Genomic DNA, 22519 nt, shown 5'->3' on the forward strand with positions numbered 1-22519 from the left:
GAACAAAGGTAGTACTTTTCCCTCTCTATCAGACTCCCGTTACGCTGAAATGCCAGAGACAGAAGTTTCCTTCATCTGGGAGAAACGGTGAAGTCCACGGAACAACTGGGGAACTCTGAAATCGGAACGTTCCCAGAGGCCTGCGTAACTACGTTACCTGTTCTGCTCTCACGGTGAGAGATGCAAGGTGGGAGAGTGATTTCCTTGACTCCGATCCTTTAAAAAAACCCAAGCAGCTTACAGAAACACATCAAGTTCTTCACCTCCCATTGCTCCAAATAGTGGGTTTCTTTTTCTCCTTTGTCAATGCCTGCTGCTCCAAAACCAGTAATTAAAAAAGCGGGGTTAGAAGGAACTAGTGTACATGTGCGTTGTTGTTAGCTGCACAGATTCCATCAACCTTAATAAAAACTTGGTGAGAGGGAAAGAAACCCCAAGTCTTTACTGAGCACCATGGCCACGGACACACGAATTGCTGTGCTGGAGGAAGAGCCCACACTTCCACCACCACCTCTGCTTGCCCCCCGGCCCAAGCCAGAACTGTTTGTGCTGCTCCCCAGCTGGGAACTGGGAACTCCTTCATTTTAGACCCCATCCGCTGTATTACATGATGTGAGCCACTCGGCTGGGATAACCCGAACCATCGCGGGGGCAGCACCCTCACCATCCTCCTGCAGGCAGCGGATCTGTGCAGAGGCCACCTCCAGCTGGCGGGGAGGAGCCTTCCCACAGCACAGCTGGATCCCGAAGCTGACATCCGCCCACATCCCACGTCCTGCACATCTGCCAGCTGCAAACGCTGCCTAAGGACGATTGGAAATTTGACGCCTGTTCTCACTCTGTTGCCACCTAGACAAGAACACGTACAACTTCGCTACCCAACCTGATCAATGGATCAATAGCACCTTTGCTACCCATCTAATCTCGGGAACGATCAGTGGAGATTATGGACCGACTTGGTATTTTTGGCGTGTCACAAAGATGGGCTATCGTCTTACAACTCCTGAACTCAATCCTTGCTTCTTAATCTTAAGAAACATCCCTCTAGAGGCCAAAAAGCGCTGGACTCTGACCTCGCCTTGCAGGAGAAGACGACAGGCAGCCCTTACCCCGAGTGCTAGGTACCACACCGCCCTTCACGCAAGAACGTCCAGCGATCGCAAGCGATTAGACCTGCGGTAGAAAGAGTTCTTGGGACCAGCTATTCCTTTCTAAAACAAAGCTCATCCCATTAAAAAAGGTGACTGGATTTAATAAATAGTCATTTTTGAAATTATAAATAAGTTAAAAATTAATTTAAAATAAGCTAGTATTTGAATAAATACATTTCAGTGAGTGCTTAAACACATACATGCTTTTTTTTTTTGTTGTTTTCTCTTCAAGTTAGCTCATGTTTTAAAGAAGCGAGTTCTATAATACTGCCATAAAATTGTGTGCCTTCAGGAAATAAAATATTGCTTTTCTTAGCCCTTTATAGTTTGATTCAGTTCCCATCCGCTTTGACGAGATGGGTCAGATCTACTCATTATTGCTTGTAAACCTGAGGAAAAAAGGAAAAATAGTCTATCTTTAAGAAAGATGCTGCTTACTGGAGGCAGGTTCTCTGCCCGTACTTTCTAGAAAACCATTCTGACTTTTGTGTCTCAGTGGGTTAAAAAAATCCAACACATTTCCTAATAGCATCCTGCCAGATCGGAAGAGGTTTTAGGTTTGACCTGGAACTGATTTCTGAAACGTCCGCTCCGTATTAAGGTATTTACAGTTTGCTTCAAGTCCCTGCACCTGAAATGCCCGCTTTTCTTTCTGGTGTGTAAGTGGTACCCTGGGCACCCAGAAAACTAGGTGAAGTTTTGCTACACATGAATAACCTAGTCCTAAGCTCAGACAGGTAAGGCAACATCAGTCTCCTCTACCACACGTAGGAAAAGGACTGACTGGAAAGAGCCCTTTAAAGTCGCGTAATACACAGATTCATGCAAACTGACATTCATCCAAAACCACAATTTGTGAAAAAGACTACTGAGAAGTAGGCATCTGATATAAAATATCTAAATCTGCCATCCGAATTCTAAGTTTTTATGTTTAAAACAGCTCCCAGAAGCCTCTCTGTGTCCAAATGGCTGCTACCTGCGGTCACAGGAGCGACTGCCTCGAGGCTCGGCCGCCGCGGGCTCTTTGGTTGGGCGCACGGAGCAGCTCCGGGGCGGCCAGGAAGCCCCGAGTGACTTTTCCTTGCCGGCGCGGCCTTGGCCCTGCTATCTAGAAAGATGGGAGCTGCTCTGGGACTGGCTGGAAGATGTCGTGGCTCCACTCAGCTGGGAAAAGCCGCTGTTGCAAGATTCCAGGCTTGACATGGATCCCCTGGGATGGGACAAGAGAGAGGTATTTGTGAGGAAGGCAGCTCTATACATCTGACAGGAGATCAGCTTACGCTCTATAACATTTGCAAAAGTTTTTTATTTTTAAAATAAAATCATTTAATAATAAAACTATATATTAATATTAATATATTAATATACGTTAATAATATATGAAATAAAATATAATAAAATAAAATATATAAAAAATATATAAAATAAAATATATAAAATAAAATATATAAAATAAAATATATAAAATAAAATATATAAAATAAAATATATAAAATAAAATATATAAAATAAATAAAATATATACTATTAATACATAATATTTATTATTATTAATATTTATTATTAATAATAATAAAATCCCATCATTTTAACTTTGTTTCCAAGAATCTCAGGGTTCCTTCGCGTCACGATGAAAAACTAATTTGTCACAGACATCTTTTTCCTTAGCTACAGCTATTACACCCTGCCTCTTGCAGTTATTCTGGGGGCGGGACACAGCTGGAGCCCCTGCGGGGCTGCGTTCTGCCCCTGAGCAGAAGGCCAACAGCAGGGCGCTCCGCACGCCGCGTAGCTCAGCGAACGCCGCGGCTAACGCGAGCGCTCCAGCCTGCTGAGCACCGGAGTCCCAGCTTCAGCACGTCCAGCCGGGTCTTCTGCTCCTGCTGCCAAGGCAGACCCCGTTCACCGTAGCTGCGACTGCCTACTGCTCTGACACGTTTTACGCAGGTAGAGCCACGAGGAACGGGTTCGAACGATCGGAGCGAGGAATCTGCTGCTGCTCTGACTCCACAGCATCTGGCCAGGTCACGTTCGCGAGGTCGCCACCTGCCCATCTGCAAGTCTGGTCTACCTAACACGTCCTCCAGCTCCCAGGGAAAGGTCAAGTACTTGCAAAGAATTCAAATTACTGGGGGATTCAAGAAGTACTTTTTGCCTTAAAGGAGGCTAGACAAATCCTGCCAAGGTTGATGTATTCACCTATTCAGAAAGCGCTCTCCAAGTCACGACTGACATCCTTATCAGGTGCCAAATGAAATATTTATGAAATAGCCCAGCTGATATTTGTTAAGTTACTCCAAAAGTAACTTTTCAAAATGTTCCCAACTAAGATCAAAAAACTCCTCAGTCAAAAGCCTCCCCTCTTCAGGGGGCTGTAAGCAAGAACTGAAGCACAAATTCCCCTGGTGGACACAGAGCCGAGGGGTCCCTTATTACCTACAGCGCTGCAGGGGATTCTTTGCACAAAATGCCACCAAGTTTTTGTCCATCTAACTTATCATCCACGAAACGCAAACCCTGAGGAGGTCACTGCTATCTGGCTGTTCAGCTCACACTCACTCCTCTCATTCGGCTTCTCTATTGCAAGTTGCATAGCAAATCACAGAATCACAGAATCGTTAAGGTTGGAAAAGACCCTGAAGATCATCGAGTCCAGCCGTTAACCCAGCACTGCCAAGCCCACCACTAACCCATGTCCCTCAGCACCACATCTCCCCGGCTTTTAAATCCCCCCAGGGGTGGGGACTCAGCCCCTGCCCTGGGCAGCCTGGGCCAGGGCCTGACCGCTCTCTCCGGGAAGAAGTTTTCCCTAACATCCAACCCAAACCTGCCCTGGCGCAGCTTGAGGCCGTTCCCTCTCGTCCCATCGCTTGTTCCTGGGGAGAAGAGACCGACCCCCCCGGCTCCAGCCTCCTTTCAGGCAGTTGCCGAGAGCGATGAGGGCTCCCCTCAGCCTCCTCTTCTCCAGGCTGAGCCCCCCCAGCTCCCCCAGCCGCTCCTCCCCAGCCTTGGGCTCCAGCCCCTGCCCCAGCCTCGCTGCCCTGCTCTGGCCACGCTCCAGCCCCTCCATGGCCGCCTTGGGGTGAGGGGCCCAGCGCTGAGCACAGCATTCGAGGGGTGGCCTCACCAGTGCCCAGCGCAGGGGCACCATCACCTCCCTGCTCCTGCTGGCCACACCATTCCTGATACAAGCCAGGATGCCACTGGCCCTCTTGGCCACCTGGGCACACTGCTGGCTCATGTTCAGGCGGCTGTCGATCAACACCCCCAGGTCCTTTTTTGCCAGGCAGCTCCCAGCCGCTCCTCCCCACGCCTGTATCCCCAGTAGATCTCCTACCTGAAGTCCTTGGATGCAAGCACCTCGTAGTAGTATATAAGCTTGCACTTGTGACTGGAAACTTGCAGAGAGGCAAGAACATCATCCACCCGAGGGAGGCTTGTGCCAGAACAAGGCAGAGGGCCATGCATTTTCCACTGGAGAATGTAAAAGCCAGGCCAGCGAGTCACATGAGATCCCTGGGAGAGAACGAGAGTGCCAACAAGTGACCACCAAGCGTCTGAAGAAATAGATGAATGACTTGGCAAAGTCAAAAAGAAACGATTGAGCTGACTACTTGGGGAGCATATATCATTCACTTATTTTACATGCCCGAGCCACATGCCCCTGTAATGCTATTAAAAAAAAAAAGGTTCTTTTCAATTAACTTATCATCATGGATTATAGAATCTTTTGCCAATGGCGCAGTCTAAATTAGGACATCAATAGCAGCCACTTTCACAGGGAATCCAGAGAACGATGGCCACAGCGACTATTTCCAAGCACTACGTGATTTTCCATGCCATCAATTCCTTCCCCTCCCCACCACCGGATCATTTTGGAGTTTGCTAGGACAGCAGGATCCCCTCCAGGACCCAAACACATCTGACCTGGATGCTCTCTCCTTCCCGGCAAACCAGCGGAGATTCCATACGGCTGTAATCCACCCCAAGGACCCACGTCTTATCAATTAGCTGCATATTGTCCCCAGCAGCAGAGGTACTTGGTAACGTGGCTTCTTTATGACTTGTTTCAGGAGCTCGTTTGGAGTGAAAGAGGCTGAACACCACATCGCCCTTCAGGATGTCAAAGTCCCAGGTGATGACGGATTCCCCTTCCAAAATCTCCACCACTATCTAAGAAGGGAACAGAACAAGCACATTGTAAAGAGTCAGGTCTTCCGATGGCAGCCAGCATCTTCCTCCCCACTCTACAAACACGCTTTTCTCTAGAATCCTTCAGTGAAGCTATTGGTCTTGATTCCTGAGGAGGACATAGACTGATTTCCATTGCCACTCTTCCACCCCAGTAGCTCTGCTCAGGCATTTTTACCCCCTCTCCCCCCTCTATCAGAGTTGCCTGTGCATCATCTGCTAGTTCCAGGAAAACCTCAGCGGAACCGAGCGAAGCGTTCAGGACACAGCAAAGAGCACCTTCTGAGTGGCTATGAACTCCAACAGCCACGGCTGCTTCGTCAGGAGTCTAAGCAGAGTTACTTGTCATCAGTGAGGCTGGTAGGCTGCTTTGACATCCAAGTGCTCCTTTTTGGGACATTCTCTTTTCTGATGACTCCCGTCAGGATGTTCCCAGTACATACCTCCTTCTAGCACCACCATCGCTGTACTGTCCTAACTACGCCACTGAAAATGGAAGCTGTACTATCGGAAGGGAAACTGAGGGAGCTTTATTTCCTCAAGGAGGAGGTCCAGAAGATCAGCCCATAGTAGAGACAAGAGACACCAATTCTCAAATTGCAGTTCTTTGTTTCCACATTTCCAGCTAGCGTTAGCCTTCCCAAGAAAGGCACACTGCTGCTGAACCATCTTGTGCTCACGCTTTGGGAGCCCTTTCTTGTTCCAGTCAGCCTTAACCCAAGGACCACATCACTGAAACCAGTTCAGCGCCTCCTTCAGCCTTACGAAGTTCTGGTTTGTACCTCGTGGGGAGCTCCTTTGAGGACGCTCGCAGAATGATAGATAGTTTCTGTCCATAAGCGGATGTGATCCGAGTTCTCTGGCTCTTCTTCTGTTTGATAAAGGGACTTGGGAACAAGTCCCCCTTCTGGGACGGTACACTGGAAGAGGCAGACAAACAAATATGAGCGGTCATCCTCATCTAGTGGTAAAGCATCAAGTCACCTGTACCACGAACACTTGCCTGCTGTCAGACGCAGAGGACGACACCCTCAGCTGGCATAAGATTTCACCGTGGGACTAAGTCTACTTGAGCTATGACAATTTATCTAAGCTCCATTTAGAGAGCCGACCTCCAACCCCCTTCTCCAGGGCTGCACCGCCACTTCGGGGTGAAGTCTCCTGGGTGCAAATTAACAGCACCGTGCTCAGAGCAGCGGTATCCCAGCCAGAACAGAGGTTTAACCGTCTTTCAGAAGGGAGCGGAAGGCCAGGGCGTTGAGGAGGAGGGAATGGAGGGAGCTTGCGCACTGCAGATTCCACCTGCCCAAGGGGAAGGAAAACTCACCATGCAGTCTCCTCCCAGGAAGTCTGGGATCACGTCCTTGTCCACGTAGTCTACCAGCCCTCCCGGACCCTGGTAGTTATTCCCACTGTAAATGAGGAACTTCTGCCTTGTGTTCTCATTGATAAAGGGACTGACCTGAAACAAAAAGTGGACAGAAGACATCGCAGTCACTGAGTGAAGTTACAGACAACGTTCATACCATCGTACATGGATGCTTTAGGCTCTAGACTGGGAGGCCTCGTCGGCAGGAATGCAGACCAGCAGTAGCACAGAGCTTCGCAGCTCTGAAGCACTTCCCCAAAGCAAGGGGCGACAAATGCGAAGTGCCCTATATCGTCATCTCACAACACTTTCTACTTCACGTAAAATAAGTTTTCAGTCACTGCACCGCATATAAACCTCACAAGAAATTTAACAAGCATGTTCTTACTGCCAGAACAGTCAGCAGCACCAGGCAGAACCAGATTTATTACTCTTCACTGCCCTCCAGCATGAGATTAAAAAAAACATTTGTCTTTTCCCATCAACAGAAAAACCCACCAAGCTTGGGCTGCCACTGCTGCGTGAGGATTTGCAGTCTAGGTCCGACAGCCTGGCCTGCTTTGGTGGACGACAGCCACTAGAAGGAAATGAGCTGCAGGCACGCTATGGCTTCTCTACAGCAATGCTGTGGCCTCTTCAGGAGTTCAGCCACAAGTTACCTGGAAGCTTTTCCCTCCCTAGCTCTTGAAACAAGCAGAACTTACACTGACTGTGTGTCAGAGAAGGGCAGTGTGTGTCCAGAACAGGGCAGCGAGGCTGGGGCAGGGGCTGGAGCCCAAGGCTGGGGAGGAGCGGCTGGGGGAGCTGGGGGGGCTCAGCCTGGAGAAGAGGAGGCTGAGGGGAGCCCTCATCGCTCTCTGCAACTGCCTGAAAGGAGGCTGGAGCCGGGGGGGTCGGTCTCTTCTCCCCAGGAACAAGCGATGGGACGAGAGGGAACGGCCTCAAGCTGCGCCAGGGCAGGTTTGGGTTGGGTATTAGGAAAAACTCCTTCCCCCAAAGGGCTGTCAGGCCCTGGCCCAGGCTGCCCAGGGCAGGGGCTGAGTCCCCATCCCTGGGAGGATTTAAAAGCCGGGGAGATGTGGTGCTGAGGGACATGGGTTAGTGGTGGGCTTGGCAGTGCTGGGTTAACGGTTGGACTCGATGATCTTAAGGGTCTTTTCCAACATTAACGATTCTGTGATTCTATGACTGGATGATTTAGCTATTTGTACATGCACAAGTGCTTATGATCCTGCAGTCCAGATTTCACGCACCAGAGTCCAGAGCACAGGAAAAACCCTGGGTGCTCGCACTATCAGTAGTCTCCCCAGAGTCTCAGGGTAGTTGTCCTCTACAACCTCAATTATCCGAAGCAGAGCCTTAACTCCAGGCCGCCAGAGATGCCGCATATTTAGCCCTTCCAAATCCACCAGACATGTCCAGGATCTAAAATAAACACGCAGAAAAAGACCTGTCAGAACTTCATTGCACAGTGGCTGCTCAGTTTATGATCCACAAGGTATTTTCAGTAGCACCATAGCCTGTACAGGATCTAGTGAGGCTGACAAGGGAGACCAGCAGTTCCAATAAAATGCAGATCTCCACGCAGGCAGCAGACAGCCTGAATCCAGTCGAGCTTTCAGGTAACCCCGAAGGCAAGAACATGTGCTGTCGGCGCGGAAGAGGGTGAAGGTATGCAGGCCTATTGCTAAAAATAATTCCAAAATGCATTTTAAATGGAAGTGGAACCTGGCAGACAGTTCCCTGCATATAAAAAAAATGAAGAGAATTTCAAGGACCTGAATTAAAATCACCAAGATTGCAAGATTAAATTCATCTGAAATGGAACATAAGAAGATGTAAGAAAGGACCAAGTCTTGCTTTCATATCAAGCCATAGAATTTAACTGCATTTCAGTCCACTATATATGGTACCCCAAGCCCAGGAACAGCCCGTAACAGAGACACGCTGCTGCCTGCAGTTTAACCCCAAGGACATCATCTAAAACCTTCACAGAAGCATTCTTCTCACCATCTCAGTTCAAACTCTGTAAGGCTACAAGAAAACTAACTATACTAACGTGATGGGGCGGCCAAAGACGTTGGTATTTTCCTCACATCTCTTCTGTCCTTCCTCGTTAATTGACAGAACCTGAAATCAAAGACAGTACAGACTAGGATTGGCCTGAGGGCGACTGAGAACCCAGGATGGCCCAGAGATCTTATTTCAAAAACCACAGAACCCAGAAGTATACCAGTTTGAGAACTTGCAGTGTGCAAAACAGAAAATAAGAGAGGAAGAAAAAAAAGGCTTCACTACTGAAAAGTTGTGCTGACCATAAAACGTGCAGAAACTGAAAATCTAAAATGAAATCTAAGAGTCTCGAGATCAAATGTTATTAGCTGAGCTGCGTGAAAGGGCCATGGAAAGCTTACAGCTAAACTGCAAGTTATCAGAAAATGTCTTTCTGGCCCATTCTTATCATTTGTATCAGGAATACTGTGGCCAGCAGGAGCAGGGAGGTGATGGTGCCCCTGCACTGGGCACTGGTGAGGCCGCCCCTCGAATGCTGTGCTCAGCGCTGGGCCCCTCACCCCAAGGCGGCCATGGAGGGGCTGGAGCGTGGCCAGAGCAGGGCAGCGAGGCTGGGGCAGGGGCTGGAGCCCAAGGCTGGGGAGGAGCGGCTGGGGGAGCTGGGGGGGCTCAGCCTGGAGGAAGAGGAGGCTGAGGGGAGCCCTCATCGCTCTCTGCAACTGCCTGAAAGGAGGCTGGAGCCGGGGGGGTCGGTCTCTTCTCCCCAGGAACAAGCGATGGGACGAGAGGGAACGGCCTCAAGCTGCGCCAGGGCAGGTTTGGGTTGGGTATTAGGAAAAACTTCTTCCCCCAAAGGGCTGTCAGGCCCTGGCCCAGGCTGCCCAGGGCAGGGGCTGAGTCCCCACCCCTGGGGGGATTTAAAAGCTGGGGAGATGTGGTGCTGAGGGACATGGGTTAGTGGTGGGCTTGGCAGTGCTGGGTTAACGGTTGGACTCGATGATCTTCAGGGTCTTTTCCAACCTTAACGATTCTGTGATTCTATGATTACAAAAGCTTCACTTCTGTCTCTGCAGGAAGACAGAGGAGCTGTGCCATATGCCAACGTCGCTAAGCCAACTTTGAGTTGCCAGCCACGAAACACAGGAATTGCGTCAGGCAGGCTGATGCCTGCTGCGCCATAACAAGCCTTCTAAACACCCCAAGGGAAGTGGAGTTCCTCAGGTGAGAAATATAAGTACAGCTTACGTGTCGCAGCAGCGATTCCTCTCCCAGAGCTTTCACCAAACCTTTTGTGTCCATCTGGCCAAGACGAAGGATGTAGAGTGGGCGTCCATCTTCAAAACAAACGTACAGGTTTAAAGAGGGTTTAAAGACAGTCTCCCAGGCTATCGCTCTAGGGCCTTTTATAAAAGCGACATTGAATATTTGAAAAGGATAAAAATCATATCCAAATGCAACCTTATCAAAGAGCTGCTGCTTTGCGCTAGCTCTAGTCTGCCTGATCTGTGCAGAGAAAATAACAAAATTACAGCAAGCCAGAGTGGCTATTTACAGGCGTTGAACTGCTTTGTTAATGTTTAAAGTGTCTATACGACTTTCTCCACAAATCCCAGGTTACTTATGAAGTCCTACAATGCAAACCGTGCTGTAGTATCGATGTAAGGGGCAGCTTCTAACCTTTGTCTTGATAATGCCATCCTCCGGTGTAGTATTCCTCCAAGAGGGCGGGGGGCCGCCAGGACTGTAGGATGTAATCCACCTGGTACTGCTTTCGCCAGGACAGCGACTGACACAGCATTTCTCGAGCTTTGTCAATGTTGAAGTCACGAGCCCGCAGAAATCGAAGGATATGTTCATCTTTGGGGATCTGAGAGAAGACAGAGTCCGAGGATCAGGACCAGTACATTACCTGTACCGCTGTGCCATACAGCCTGCTGTCGCGGGTTAGCCCCAGCTGGCAATGAAGCACCACCCAGCCGCTCGCTCGCCCTCCCCCCTGCAGTGGGATGGGGGAGAGAGTCTGGAAAAAGTAAAACCCATGGGTTGAGATAGAGACAGTTTAAGAGGACAGCAGAGGAAGAGAAAATAATAATAATAATAATAATAACAATAACAATAATAATAATAGAATATACAAAACAAGCGATACATGACACAATTGCTCACCACCCGCCGACCGATGCCCAGCCCGTCCCCGAGCAGCGATCGCTGCCCCCCGGCCAACTCCCCCAGTTTCTATACTGGGCATGCTGCCATAGGGTATGGACTAGCCCTTGGGCCAGTCTGGGCCAGCCGGCCTGGCCCTGTCCCCTCCCAGCTCCTTGTGCACGGGCAGAGCAGGGGAAGCTGGAAAGGCCTTGACTGCTGTAAGCACTGCTAAACCATCAGTGTGTGATCAACCTTATTCCCATCCTAAATCCAAACCACAGCACTGTACCAGCTACTGGGAAGAAAATTAACTCGATCCCAGCTGAAACCAGGACACCTGCAGAACATGCACAGTTTTCAATCTCTTCAAACTAAGACAAGAGATATTAAAGCTGCATTCCTTCTCCCTCCCTCCTTAACTAATCCAGCTGAATGCAGCAGCTGGTGCTAGGAGCCCAAAAGGAGCGACCGGCTCACGCCCCGTTGAGCGATACGGGTTTGATGTTTATCCGAGCACCACGCGTGCACAGGCACGGTCTGTGAGAAGCCTTGCACTGATCCAACGGCCAGAAGCCCCAGCAAACTCTTGCCTGGCTAAGGCTTCCCTCAGCTACCTAGCCACAAGGACAAAGAAAATACTGAAAGGAAGAGAGCTGCAAGCTTACCTCCCCGCAGGACAAATTAGCAAAGGATGGAAAGCATCCCTAGGTAACACATTAAGCAAGTTAAGCAGGTGCTGTTTGGAGGGGGATGGCGACTGTACAGGCCTTGTGTGACTGACTAGCACCTGTTTCAGCTCTCGGGCAGGGCCTCCTTCTGCGTTGCTGTTGACCGTGCTTCCCTGGTGGTGTCTGAACAGGAAAGCTTCCGAGCTCTGCCACAGCCTCCCCCGCCCCACCACGTCACGCTCGCTCTTGCCAAAACAAACACATCAACCAAAACTGCAACGTACCCTTCTCCTCTCTCTCGTGCTCATCCCAACGCTTGCTGTCAGGATGCTAGTACAAAAGCCTTCCCAAACCAAGTCTGCAGAGTGGCTTATTCCAACCTCCTCCCAAATCTCCTATGTTCCCTTTTGCTGAAAATCAAAGCGAAATTGCCAGTAATTCCTAAACAGGAATTGGCAATAACCCTGACAGATTCCACAGAAGTGCCAAATTTGACTAGAAGTCTCTTTGTTGCCCAAACAACTGGATTACAGCTGCGTATGCCGTGGATTTCTCAGTCCCTTCACCCCAGCTCCCCCAAAGGCTTCGACCTCATTTGCTACATCAAGTTTCCATTAAAAATCCAAGTCCTGTCGAGCAGGGATAGTCTCCTCCAGAGTATCTGTACTGCGCTGAGCACAACGCGAGCAATCTGAGCCCTGCTGTAAGGCAAAAAAAAGCACATGTTCGGGAGTCAAAGCTCTTTTGTTTGTTCGCTGACATGCTCACAAAAACAGAAAGCAGGGAAGAAAGCAAAGCCGCCAGCAGCGTCAGGCTGGGGGCAATCTCAGATTCACCAGCTGCTATGAAGCTGCAAGAGATATTAAGAATTGATTCCACGTAAAGAAAGAGTTCAGGCAGCCTAAAGCCAAGCCTAAAAGCACCTGAAGAGGAGCTGGGAGATGAACGCTGTTCGAACGCTTTGCAAATACCGCATTTGCATGCCACAGAAAGCAAAAGGGCAGCCTTCCCGAACAGGATCTCCGATGTAGTTAGAAGAACGCCACCAAAATTTTCTGCAGCGGAGCAAGATTAAGGACAGCAGAGTGTTCATCAGCTGCTTTACATTTGCGTTCCTGCTGCCCGGAGGAAGCTGCTGTTCACCAGACAACAGACCAAACCCACACCACCCACCACAGCCCCTGGCTCTCCTCTACGCTGCAGGAGAGCGGATGGCTGTTAGAAGGTTTTTTCCTACTTTTAATGTTTTAAACCTACACCGTACATCGCTGCAGGTAAGGGGCAAGTTCAGCGCTTCTGTCTGGACCAAAGGCGGGGAGCTCTAAGGGGATTTACTCCACCCCGAGGGGAACTGGTCTCATCATTATCCTTGTCCAGCCAAAGCAGTGACTGCCATATGCAAGAAAATGCAGTTTTAATTTCAGCCTCTTTTTTCATTTATTAGTGAAACTACATGTACTGTTCTACATGGTGCAAAGCCATGGATTACCAGCTTTAACTATCTGCAATTTTAACATAGTTTGAAGGTTTTTTTAAAGCAATGATAAATGTGATTAGAAAGAATAATGTCTGTTTCGGAAGGATAGTAAAATAGGATGAAGAGGACAGTTTCCAAGAAACAGGAGATCTACAGATATTTTTTGACAGAGGAATAAGGACATCCCTGCTCCGGATTAAAAGAACAGATTGTCACAGCCAGGTCACGGCCGCTCCAGAGAAAACTCAAGTCATGTAGGACAAGTTCCTGATTTTATATTACTCTGACAGGCAACCGAGCAGCAAACAGGCAAGTAGTAAGGGCGTTTGGGATGAAGTTTCAATAGCCAGCACCATCCTTCCTACTTGTTCAAGACCGTGCGGGGAACGGGGCTGACCAAGCCCACGCCGAGGGTCCGAGGCAGGTCCCAGCGGTCGCTAAGAGCGCCCAGCAATCGCCTCTGCCCTGCCAAGGTACCAGCACGCAGCAGGCGGCTGTCGGGAAGCACAAGGGCTTGCAGACGCTCACAGAGCTCCAAGCACCCGAGAGGTGGTTGTTTCTCATGTGCTGTCACTTTTACCTTCTCCAGCCTCCATTCCCCAGCCTCTGCCTAGGAGGGGGGGGAAAAAACCAACCCACAGAACAAAGCGGGCAAACGTTTAGAAAGTGCTGCTTCCACCTGAAACCCAGGCCCTTGCAGGTCGCACACGGATAACGTCTCACTGTCTTACTCTCATCTAGGGCTCCTTTTCAGCTGGATACCCAATCGCTGAAATATCTCCTACCACGCAGAAGTCCACACTGTTTTAGGGGACAGATCACTGCAGACCTGAAAAGCTTCATGTCCTATACTTCAAAGCGTAACTATAGCTGGGAATTCACCCCTGCCCGCTCTGTTCTGCATCTCCCTGCTGTCAAGCCCCTTTTATCTGACAGGAGGTTGGATGGGGGGAGACGTGGACCACAAGCAGTATTTAGTAGAGCGAGTTTTATTAGTGAATCTGTTATTACCAGCTGTTTACTGGGAGGCAAAGCTTCGCTGTGACATGACAGCAGCTTGCAGGTAGGTGTTCAGCTGGTCCTTCAAGGGGCCCGTTGTTCCATCGGGTCTGTATCTATTCCTGCAGTCTGTACCTGCATCGAGCAGCCACCACGCTCTTGGACACGGCCCAAGCTATGCAACCTGCTGACGCTACCATAGACCAGCAGCCTTGGACAGATTTGGCAGATGTTTGGTGTTGTGAATTTATCAGCTCCTGAAGATTCAACAGCGTTGCTGGTCTGCGGAGCTTATCAGCTGCTGGGAGACTTTCCCACACTACCTCAACACATACTGTTCTTCTCTTCAGCCTACGGTTTTCTGGTAACTGGTTCTCCATCCGCGTTCATAGGTACCAACAAAACCCACGTGCACACTCACACAGAAGGGGACTTCTTCACGAGTTCCGTAACAACAGAACTATAGCACTAAATCTTTGTTGCATTTTATTTCTACATGGGTGATACACATTAGTTCTTCCAAGAGAAAACAGGGGTTTAAAAATCACGTTTAAACTCCTTATACTCAGATGAGACATGCTCTCTCTCAGCTCAGAGAAAGATACAGCGAGGCATGCAGAAAGTACCGGCAAAGCTCCTTGCAAACTGCGGCCTCTTTTGGAAAGGCCAGTTAAAAGAAAAATAAAAAATTAAGATCTTCCAAAGCCCCTGAACTTGGAGTACCTCTTAACCCTGCGCAACTGCCTGAGCAGTTAGCTTCTAAGCCAGGAAGCTATTACTACTGAAACCTTATCTAGCTGTACTCTTTTCAGGGGAGATCCCTTGCTCCAACCATCCTTCTGTTTTCCCCTCTTCCTAAGCACTCCCTATCGACCCAGCCCTCCCAATTACTCTGTTGCTACCCTTGGTCCTTCCTTCCTTCCCACCCAATCTCTCTCCATCAGAAATCTGGAGTTAGATCCCTCTAGAGGCATTCAAGCTGCCCTGGGCCTTTTATTTCCTCAGCCACATAGCACTTACCCCCTGGGCCTGATATAGAGACTCCCCTTCAACCAGGAGGAGCCCAAGCAGCTGCTGAACGCTGCAGCAAAGCGGAGATGCACCTAGTCCGCACTACCTGTACTGCTAAAAGTACTCCCTAAAAAGGGAAACATGTTTCTACCTATGCTAGCTGGCCAGCACCAGCTGTACTTGTCCCAGTCTAGTGCCCTCAGCCCCTCTATTTTGGAGGCTTACACAAGGTACCTCACAGCTTAAGGTGAGACTGTCTCCACTTCCCGAATCCTGTGTGGTTTTGAAATAGTACATTTTGATAAAGGAGATTAAAACAAGAACAGAATGAATTCTCGGGAGAATTCAGCCCTTGGCTGTACGAGCTTACACAGCCTGCCTGACGTACCGCGCACCGCACGCTGCTGACGCGCAGCGGCTGAGAGCTCGGGGCTACCAGAGCAGCATCTGCCCAGAGATGGGGGGTACCGTCGGTGCAGCTCACCACTTCTCCCACCCTCCCTGCAGGGCTTGGGAAACACAACCCGCCCGGATGGGCCAGTCTGGGCCACCGAGCCCCGGTCAGTGCCTCCTCTAACTGCGCAGCAAACGCACGGTGCGCAGGGACCACAGAGCGGCCTTGTCAATGCTGACGGGACTGAACTGGGCAATGCAGGTGCTGTGATACTGCTGGATCCTGCTGCGAGGTCACACGGACCGTTCTCCACGCCTGGCCTTTTACCTAACCTTGCCAAAACACTTGAGACTCAACACACAAATTGTCCATGACCCTGAGTTTTACTGCGGGGCTGAAGGCACGCAAGCTACGCGAACAACGGCGCTCAGGCTTGCAAAGGGGTGCTGCGCTCTGCCTCACCTACCCACCTTGCCTTTGTGCGTTTCTTGGAGCCACTGGCGAAGGCGGATCAAGCAGCTCTCTTGCATTGGAGTCAGCTGGCCCAGATATCGCTCGATGTAATCAGCATCCAATTTGTCAGCTGGAGAAAAGAGGAAAAAAAAAAAAAAAAAGAACAATTCAGAGGAGAGTTGGCATAACCAGAAAGGAGATGTGCAGTTATTTCTACACATCAGGTTACTTATGATTTACACCAGAAGAGCGCAGAAGCCCTCATTTTAGCTGCCTGGGGGAAGCGAGCGAGTGATTTTCTCACGGTGATTAGGGCATGAGGACACAGACAGCACATAAGGTATCAAAGCTGGATCCCTCTGCCTGTCTCTTAGAACACCAATATTTCACCAATATTTCATTCAATGCTGAACTGCTCCAGCAGGAGCTTTTTAAAAAAAAAAAAAAAACCAAATAACAAAAAACAAAACAACCCAACAAAACACAGGAGCTCTGGCACTCATCTCATTAACCACTCCAAGACCCGGGCACTTAAACCCCCTGGTGTCCTAAAGATCTCACACACAATTCCTATGACAAGAGGCTAAAAAGCAGACAGCTGAAAACTGAAATGTTATTCTGCTTACGGACGCCAGAGGGAAAGGGAGAATAGCACTACCGTTTCTGACAGCAAGGGAGATTTTTGGCCTGAGAAGCGCTGTGCATACCAGCAGCTCGAGGTCCCCGCAGATCCGAGACAAAGGACAAGGGGGCTGGGTCTGCCAGCATTCAGGGACAGCGGCAGATGTGCCATCTGAGGCTTGTACGGGCAGAGGCCAGCGAGGAGAACGTGGTACCCAAAGGGGAGCAGCACAGACCAGTAGCTGTGCTGGAGGCATGCAGGCCCACAAGGAGGAGGAGGGCTGGGAGGAGGACCTCCGAGCTAGCTCTTCATCAGGCGGGACTTTTTTTTCAGCAGATGCCATTAACTACAGAACAAGGCCTGGACACCCACAGGATATGCTCTTGCTGACTGACAGTACAGAAAATATATTGGATAAGTGCTACGCCCCCACCGAATCCACAGAGCCAGCAAGCTGGGGAGCAGTCCCAGGGAAGGCAATCACTTCCTAAACATGAATGTAAGGAGAAAAATAACAGCTACTCTCCTGCTGGATGGGATCTGCCGCTCTTAGATTAACTTTAATCTCAAAGCACATGAACATTTCCTATAGCCAGCTCCTCTGTGGATTTCGTTCCTTTTTCCAGACGGATTCCAACACGGAGAAGCTACCAGAGAAGGTCTGGTGAGACCAGAACCATTGACAGTTCCGAATTCCAAGCTTTTTCCCTAGTTACACTCAGCAAAACAAGCGCTGTCTTTCATTCTGAGGAATGACAACTCCTATTTCTAATACCACAGTTCTAAATTAAAAGGCCCCTATTTCTTTTTGTCAAAGAAGAATTTTATTTAGTCTAGAAGATATCGTCAGGTCAACACACAGAACGATAAAGTCCAATTCAGGCATTTTGTGGGAGAAACGCATTAGGCAACATTCTGCAAGTTTGTCTTGGCTTGATAGAGGGGCAAAACCTATCCAAACCAATCCCCAAGAACATTAATTTTGAAACAGCCAAAATATTTCATTATAATTCAGTTATAGTGTACTCAAGATACTTTTAAGTTTCTCCAATTTAAGGTATAAAATACCTTAAAAGGTCAGACCAAAACCAAGTTCTTTTCTAAGCTCAAACACAAACATACTGCCTGCACAGTTTCTCTTGGCTTTTCAGTTTTGGGGAAAAAAAAAGTTCCATTGTTTGTGTTTTTCTTGAAGAAAGAAAATAACTTTCCCTCCTCTCCACCCACAATCCAGAAGAAAAACCTCATGCCAAAAACCTAAAAATAAAGCCATTAGTCAGTGCTACTCCAGGCATTCAGATTGCCAGCAGCTGCCGCTGCCTGGACAGTGCATACCGTCAGGGCTGCCAGCCTCGGCCGGCGGGCAGGAGCTGGCAGTTTGCTCTTTGGTAGCTCCACGAGCCCCAGACTCTGGCGGTACGTCATCAGCATCGTGCCCAACAGCCGGGGTCCGCTCATCCTTCTGTCCGCACGCTGGGGGAGGCGTCCAGCGGGGGATGAACGTGATCCCTTGGGAGATCAGCTCCTTCAGATAGTGCTCAATCACTTCCTTACCCTGAAGGGGAAAACTCTCATTAGGAAAAAACAGCCCCATCTCCCCCAAACCAGCAAGGTGCAGAAGAGTGCTCCTCAGGACAGATGACTAATGGTCAGAGATAAACAGAAGGGAAATAGCTGTCTCCCATCTGCATGACCCCGTTGGAAAAATTTCAGTATGAAAGCACCATACAAATGGTGAATTATAAGACCGGCCAGGCAAATCCCACCACCACGGATGCGGCTACCTTCAGAACACTTTTATCCCATTCCCCTGCTCCCAAACCATCAGTTAGCTGCCCTGTTCCTCTGCAGCCCAGGGGAAAACGCCACCGAAAGGCAGCACCTCTCCCCAAGCTATTGGAGGGACAGGGTGCGGATTTGTACCCAGAACTTGCCCTTCCTGCCCGAGAACAGTGTCCTCAGTGTCTGAGGAGCCTGGCACCCGCAGCATCCACTGCGATCCTCCTCTGGTACAGCCTGCTCCCTCCCCTGCACAGACGCATTCCAGCGAGCAGATTGTTTTTGCTCATTGCACACTGGCTTTTTCTTCGTTTGCCCTACTGAGGGATTTCAGAGACATATGCAAGTGTATAAAACTATAGTGGGTCTATTTTACAGAAAAGAAAATAGATGCACACGGAGAGCAGGCGTTTGATTTTTGTTTTTACGGCACGAAGGGAAGCCCATCTTACCCGCTTGATGTTTGAAGTGTACTGCTTCATGGCAATTTTTTCCACTGTGCTTTCAAAGCCAAAAAACGACTTGATGTCGAGAGACGCAGACTGTTCAAAGCAAGTCCACTCTTCATTCTCAGGGTGAACCTACGCCCAAAGATACACAGATGGTTGGATGCTAGCAGATAGTTCACATTATGGCAGGGCCCTTGCCCCAGTACCAAACTGGCTATTTAACCTCCAGAGCTACAGAGTGAGGGGGCAGAAGAGGCCTCCTATGAGGCACTGACAGAGCCGCATTTAACGGTTGAATTCTCCCAGAGTAACAGAAGCACATCATGAACTGGACAGATGGACGTTTGTGGTTAACCCAGCATTCTTCACATGCACAAGGAAATCAAGGTTAAAACCCATCTCTGCCCCCGCAGACCTGAACGGTAATATTCGTAGCAGAAGTGGCACTAAAATAGTAGTGAGGCTGCCCACTTGAAACCATCACGTCAAGATCTCCTTACAGAAAGGCAGGGATGGCTTCTCAGAACATGCAATTAAAAACCCCGACACATCTACAAAAAGAAAATCACAAACCAGGGTTTTTTTTCTAGTTTTGGATAGGAAACTCAGTCACTAGTGTCAGTCTTTACCCCAAAACACAGGAGACACGGCAGTTTTCCCCATCAGTTCAATAGCCACTTTTCCTTTCTAGCCATTTCCCCTCGGTTACTCTACATATGGTAAAAACCTACATAACCTTTTCCTCTTTTAAACTTAACCCTTTTCTGAGAGGGCTCTGCCTTTTCTCTGTAGGTGCTGCTCTTCACAAACTGACAGGAAAGAAAAAATTCCAGCCCACACACGAAGATACGAGCTCTATAAAGGACACAAAACCCCCCAGGGGAGATATTAAGTAACTGCAAGAGCAGGATCACATTTCTCTAAGTTGCTTCAGAGAACACTGCAGAAAAGGAAATATGAGAATAAACCTGTTTCCGGAGCACCCTGGCAGGGAAAAGGGAACTGGTAAAAATAGAGCAGGGAACCATCTTGAGGATGCAGACAGCTCGCTTCCACCCTGTTCCAGGAAAAGCGCTCCCCTCAAAGCCCAGCTGCTGACGTTTCCTTCTGAAGGGGACAAGTCGGAGGCGACACAGCCAAAATCAGCAAGTGCAACAACATCTGAGCCATTCCAGAGTTGACCTGGGAGCGTTTCGGACCTGTCGGCGCCTTTTACCATGATGGAATTTTGATTCACCGTAGTTTTTAGGAAGCCCCACGTAGCCACCGAGCGATCTCTGGCTCAGGAAAGCCCCTCGCCATCCAAAACGTTAATAGCTCTTCAACTCTTTGCCTTGCTTGAAACAGAAGCTACTTTCAGTTTGCTTACCCCCAAGAAGCTGAGCTGTTGTCCAGTTGCCAAAAGGGCAGGTAAGTAACAGGATCCGGACTTTTGTTTAGGGAACAAAAAGCGGTATCTGATTGCTTCCAGAAACAGGTGAAGCTATTTAATGGTGACTGAGCCCTAATAGCACAATTACAATGAAATGCCACACTGTCGCTGAAGACACAGATGCAAAACGAGACATCCCAGGCCACAAATAAGGCTCAAGACCTTTTTCCAAATATTTAGAGCATGAAGATCATGACACAATGCTAAAACTTGCACTTATTTGTGGGCAAAATTAATTGCCAGACTTTCCTCTGGCCCTCATCATAACAGTTATTAAGAGTTTCCTTCTAAATATCCAGATCTAAATACACGCCCAAGCTCCAGGTGCTTTTATTAACTTGAATTTCAATCGAAAAGAAACTCAAGGAACATCGTCAGTTCTGGAGCACCAACCGTGTTTTCTTACTCTCGCCCTAGGGCCTAACACTCCAATCGGAGAATGACAATCAACCTAAAAGTGTTTCTCAAGCCCTACGAAAGCACTGGAAAAAGCCCACACCCTAAGACCCAGTGGCCTTCCAGCCTAAGAGCTTACATTACGTGACAGTCCAGTGTTCAAATTCGTTCAAGCAGCTTCGCCCTGTATGTTAGCACATGACTTTCAACACTTCCTTCACAGACAAGTAGAAACAAGGCACTTACTGAGTAGCTACATGTCTCGAGGACGACCACACGGTTGGCAAAAGTCTCATTGTGGGCTTCAATGCGGAGAGTTCGCTCTTTCCAGTTCACCGTGTTTTTCTGGATGAAGAAAACATACTCTACCCCTGCAATCTGAGAAGGATGAAGAACCAAAAGGAGGGGCAAAAAAAGGGAGAAAGAGTAACTTTAGGTGCCTTTATCTATCTGAGCCAGCCAACAAAATCCAGGACTCTGCCCCCCGGGTTCCCCTTGCCTTCTTCAGCAGCCTAGGAGCGTCCACGTTCAGTTTGCAGCTCCGTTCAATGATATGTATGGCTCCGTCATCACTCCTGGATTCATGCAGGATTTCACTTCCCAGGAAGACCGGGATCTCTGGACATGTAGGAAAGCGCTTTTCATATGCCTGGAAGTAAAAACAAAACAAATTTCAGCTTCTGACTAGATCAACTTTAACTCTTTCTGAATTAATTATTCCCCTTCCAGCAAGAGTCCAACAAAAGAGATGCCCTTCACCTCTGAGAAAAGGGGAACCAACGCGGGGGTTGAAGTCAAAGCAAAATAACTATGAGCAGAGCCAGAGTCCGCTCATGTCAGTCATCAAGCTAAGCGTGTCTTAACAGAACTTTTCTTTCAAACACAAAGTAGAAACAAAAGCCTGTTTTTAGAGAGTACTGGGAGGGGACTCATAATGACTTGAACATCAGGAACCTAATCTTTAGCTAGCAAAAGCAAGCACAGCTCTGCTGATTTTTGCTAGCTAGAGACTTGACCCAGAGCTAATAAATTCATCAGACATATTGCCTGTACGAAGAAGCTATTTAAAAATACCGAATACTCCTGTGCCTTAAAAATGCGATGTGTCAAACAGTTCTAGCTGTCCTAGACTATCAGGGGTAGGACCTCCAATTATTGGCTACTCACTTTGCCTTGATTTATCCATTTCTACAACAATTCTGTCCCGGTTCTGAAATCTTCCTTCTTTTAATGGACGCACATCCCTCTGAAAAGCCTTTTATCCAAAGCTTCTTTATCAGCTCTAGCAAAAATCCAGCTTTCCACGGCACTTGCAGCAAACAAAGTTAACTTGCATAAATGCTACCTACTGCTGCTTCTCTTTCCCTAGCTTCTCCATCTCTCATTCTATTGCAAGACCTTTGCAGGATAGGGTGCTTTCCTTGGATTTCTGAAAAACACCTCCTTGCTTGTTGGGATGCTGTTGTAAATATGTGATTGAAGCAACGCTAGCACAAGCAGCCCAGGATTCAACTACAGCTGTGACAGGAGGAGAAGCCGTGCTTTTCCCACTGCACTCTCGGAGCGCTACACCATTTTGGTGATGAGATGGTTTTGCTATCATTCCACAGACGAGCCTAACCTCTGTGAACTGCTGCCAGCTTCCCATCTTCTGTAAGACACAATCATTTTGTACAGCACATAATTCTCCCACGAGTAATTATATTTATCTACCACAGAAGATATTAATGTGCTAACGATTGAGATCAGCTGAGCCGTCAGCACACGTGCAGCACCATGGGCACGCTCGGGGTGGCTGCTTTCCCCGTTACCACGGCAGTTCAAAGGCTGGTTGCCTCTGTACATATTCATGGAGCCTGTGAATAATACCTGCTCTTAAAATAGCTCAGGCACTTAAGGACACATTCCATATCTCCTGCTCCTAGACCTCTGAACGGAATAGGAGTTATTTAAGATTATCGTGCTGC

The 22519-nt window shown here is 48.7% G+C and overlaps 1 protein-coding gene across 6 annotated transcripts in view; it reads right to left on the minus strand.

Annotated features, from left to right (window-relative positions):
* Positions 1-236: 236 nt before the first annotated feature.
* SEC14L5 (SEC14 like lipid binding 5) overlaps positions 237-22519 on the minus strand; it is a 46098-nt gene continuing 23815 nt past the window's right edge. For 5 of the 6 annotated variants that reach the window (XM_087730405.1, XM_087730401.1, XM_087730400.1 and 2 more), the window contains exons 3-16: positions 21052-21201; positions 20799-20930; positions 18728-18856; positions 17832-18051; positions 15892-16004; positions 10402-10591; positions 9970-10058; positions 8771-8841; positions 7965-8136; positions 6670-6804; positions 6125-6262; positions 5079-5324; positions 4489-4667; positions 2061-2361 (exon numbers count right to left, since the gene is read on the minus strand). In XM_087730405.1, coding sequence (XP_087586531.1) covers positions 2256-2361; positions 4489-4667; positions 5079-5324; positions 6125-6262; positions 6670-6804; positions 7965-8136; positions 8771-8841; positions 9970-10058; positions 10402-10591; positions 15892-16004; positions 17832-18051; positions 18728-18856; positions 20799-20930; positions 21052-21201 — 2070 coding nt within the window. In that variant the 3' untranslated portion in view covers positions 2061-2255. Of the gene's footprint in view, positions 314-2060; positions 2362-4488; positions 4668-5078; positions 5325-6124; positions 6263-6669; positions 6805-7964; positions 8137-8770; positions 8842-9969; positions 10059-10401; positions 10592-15891; positions 16005-17831; positions 18052-18727; positions 18857-20798; positions 20931-21051; positions 21202-22519 lie in introns of those variants that run through there. The other variant, XR_015698576.1, reaches the window with a different exon arrangement.

Source organism: Nipponia nippon, unplaced genomic scaffold (assembly GCF_047370975.1).
Source record: "Nipponia nippon isolate SJK-2023a ecotype South Korea unplaced genomic scaffold, ASM4737097v1 scaffold_5, whole genome shotgun sequence".
NCBI classification, from domain to species: Eukaryota; Metazoa; Chordata; class Aves; order Pelecaniformes; family Threskiornithidae; genus Nipponia; species Nipponia nippon.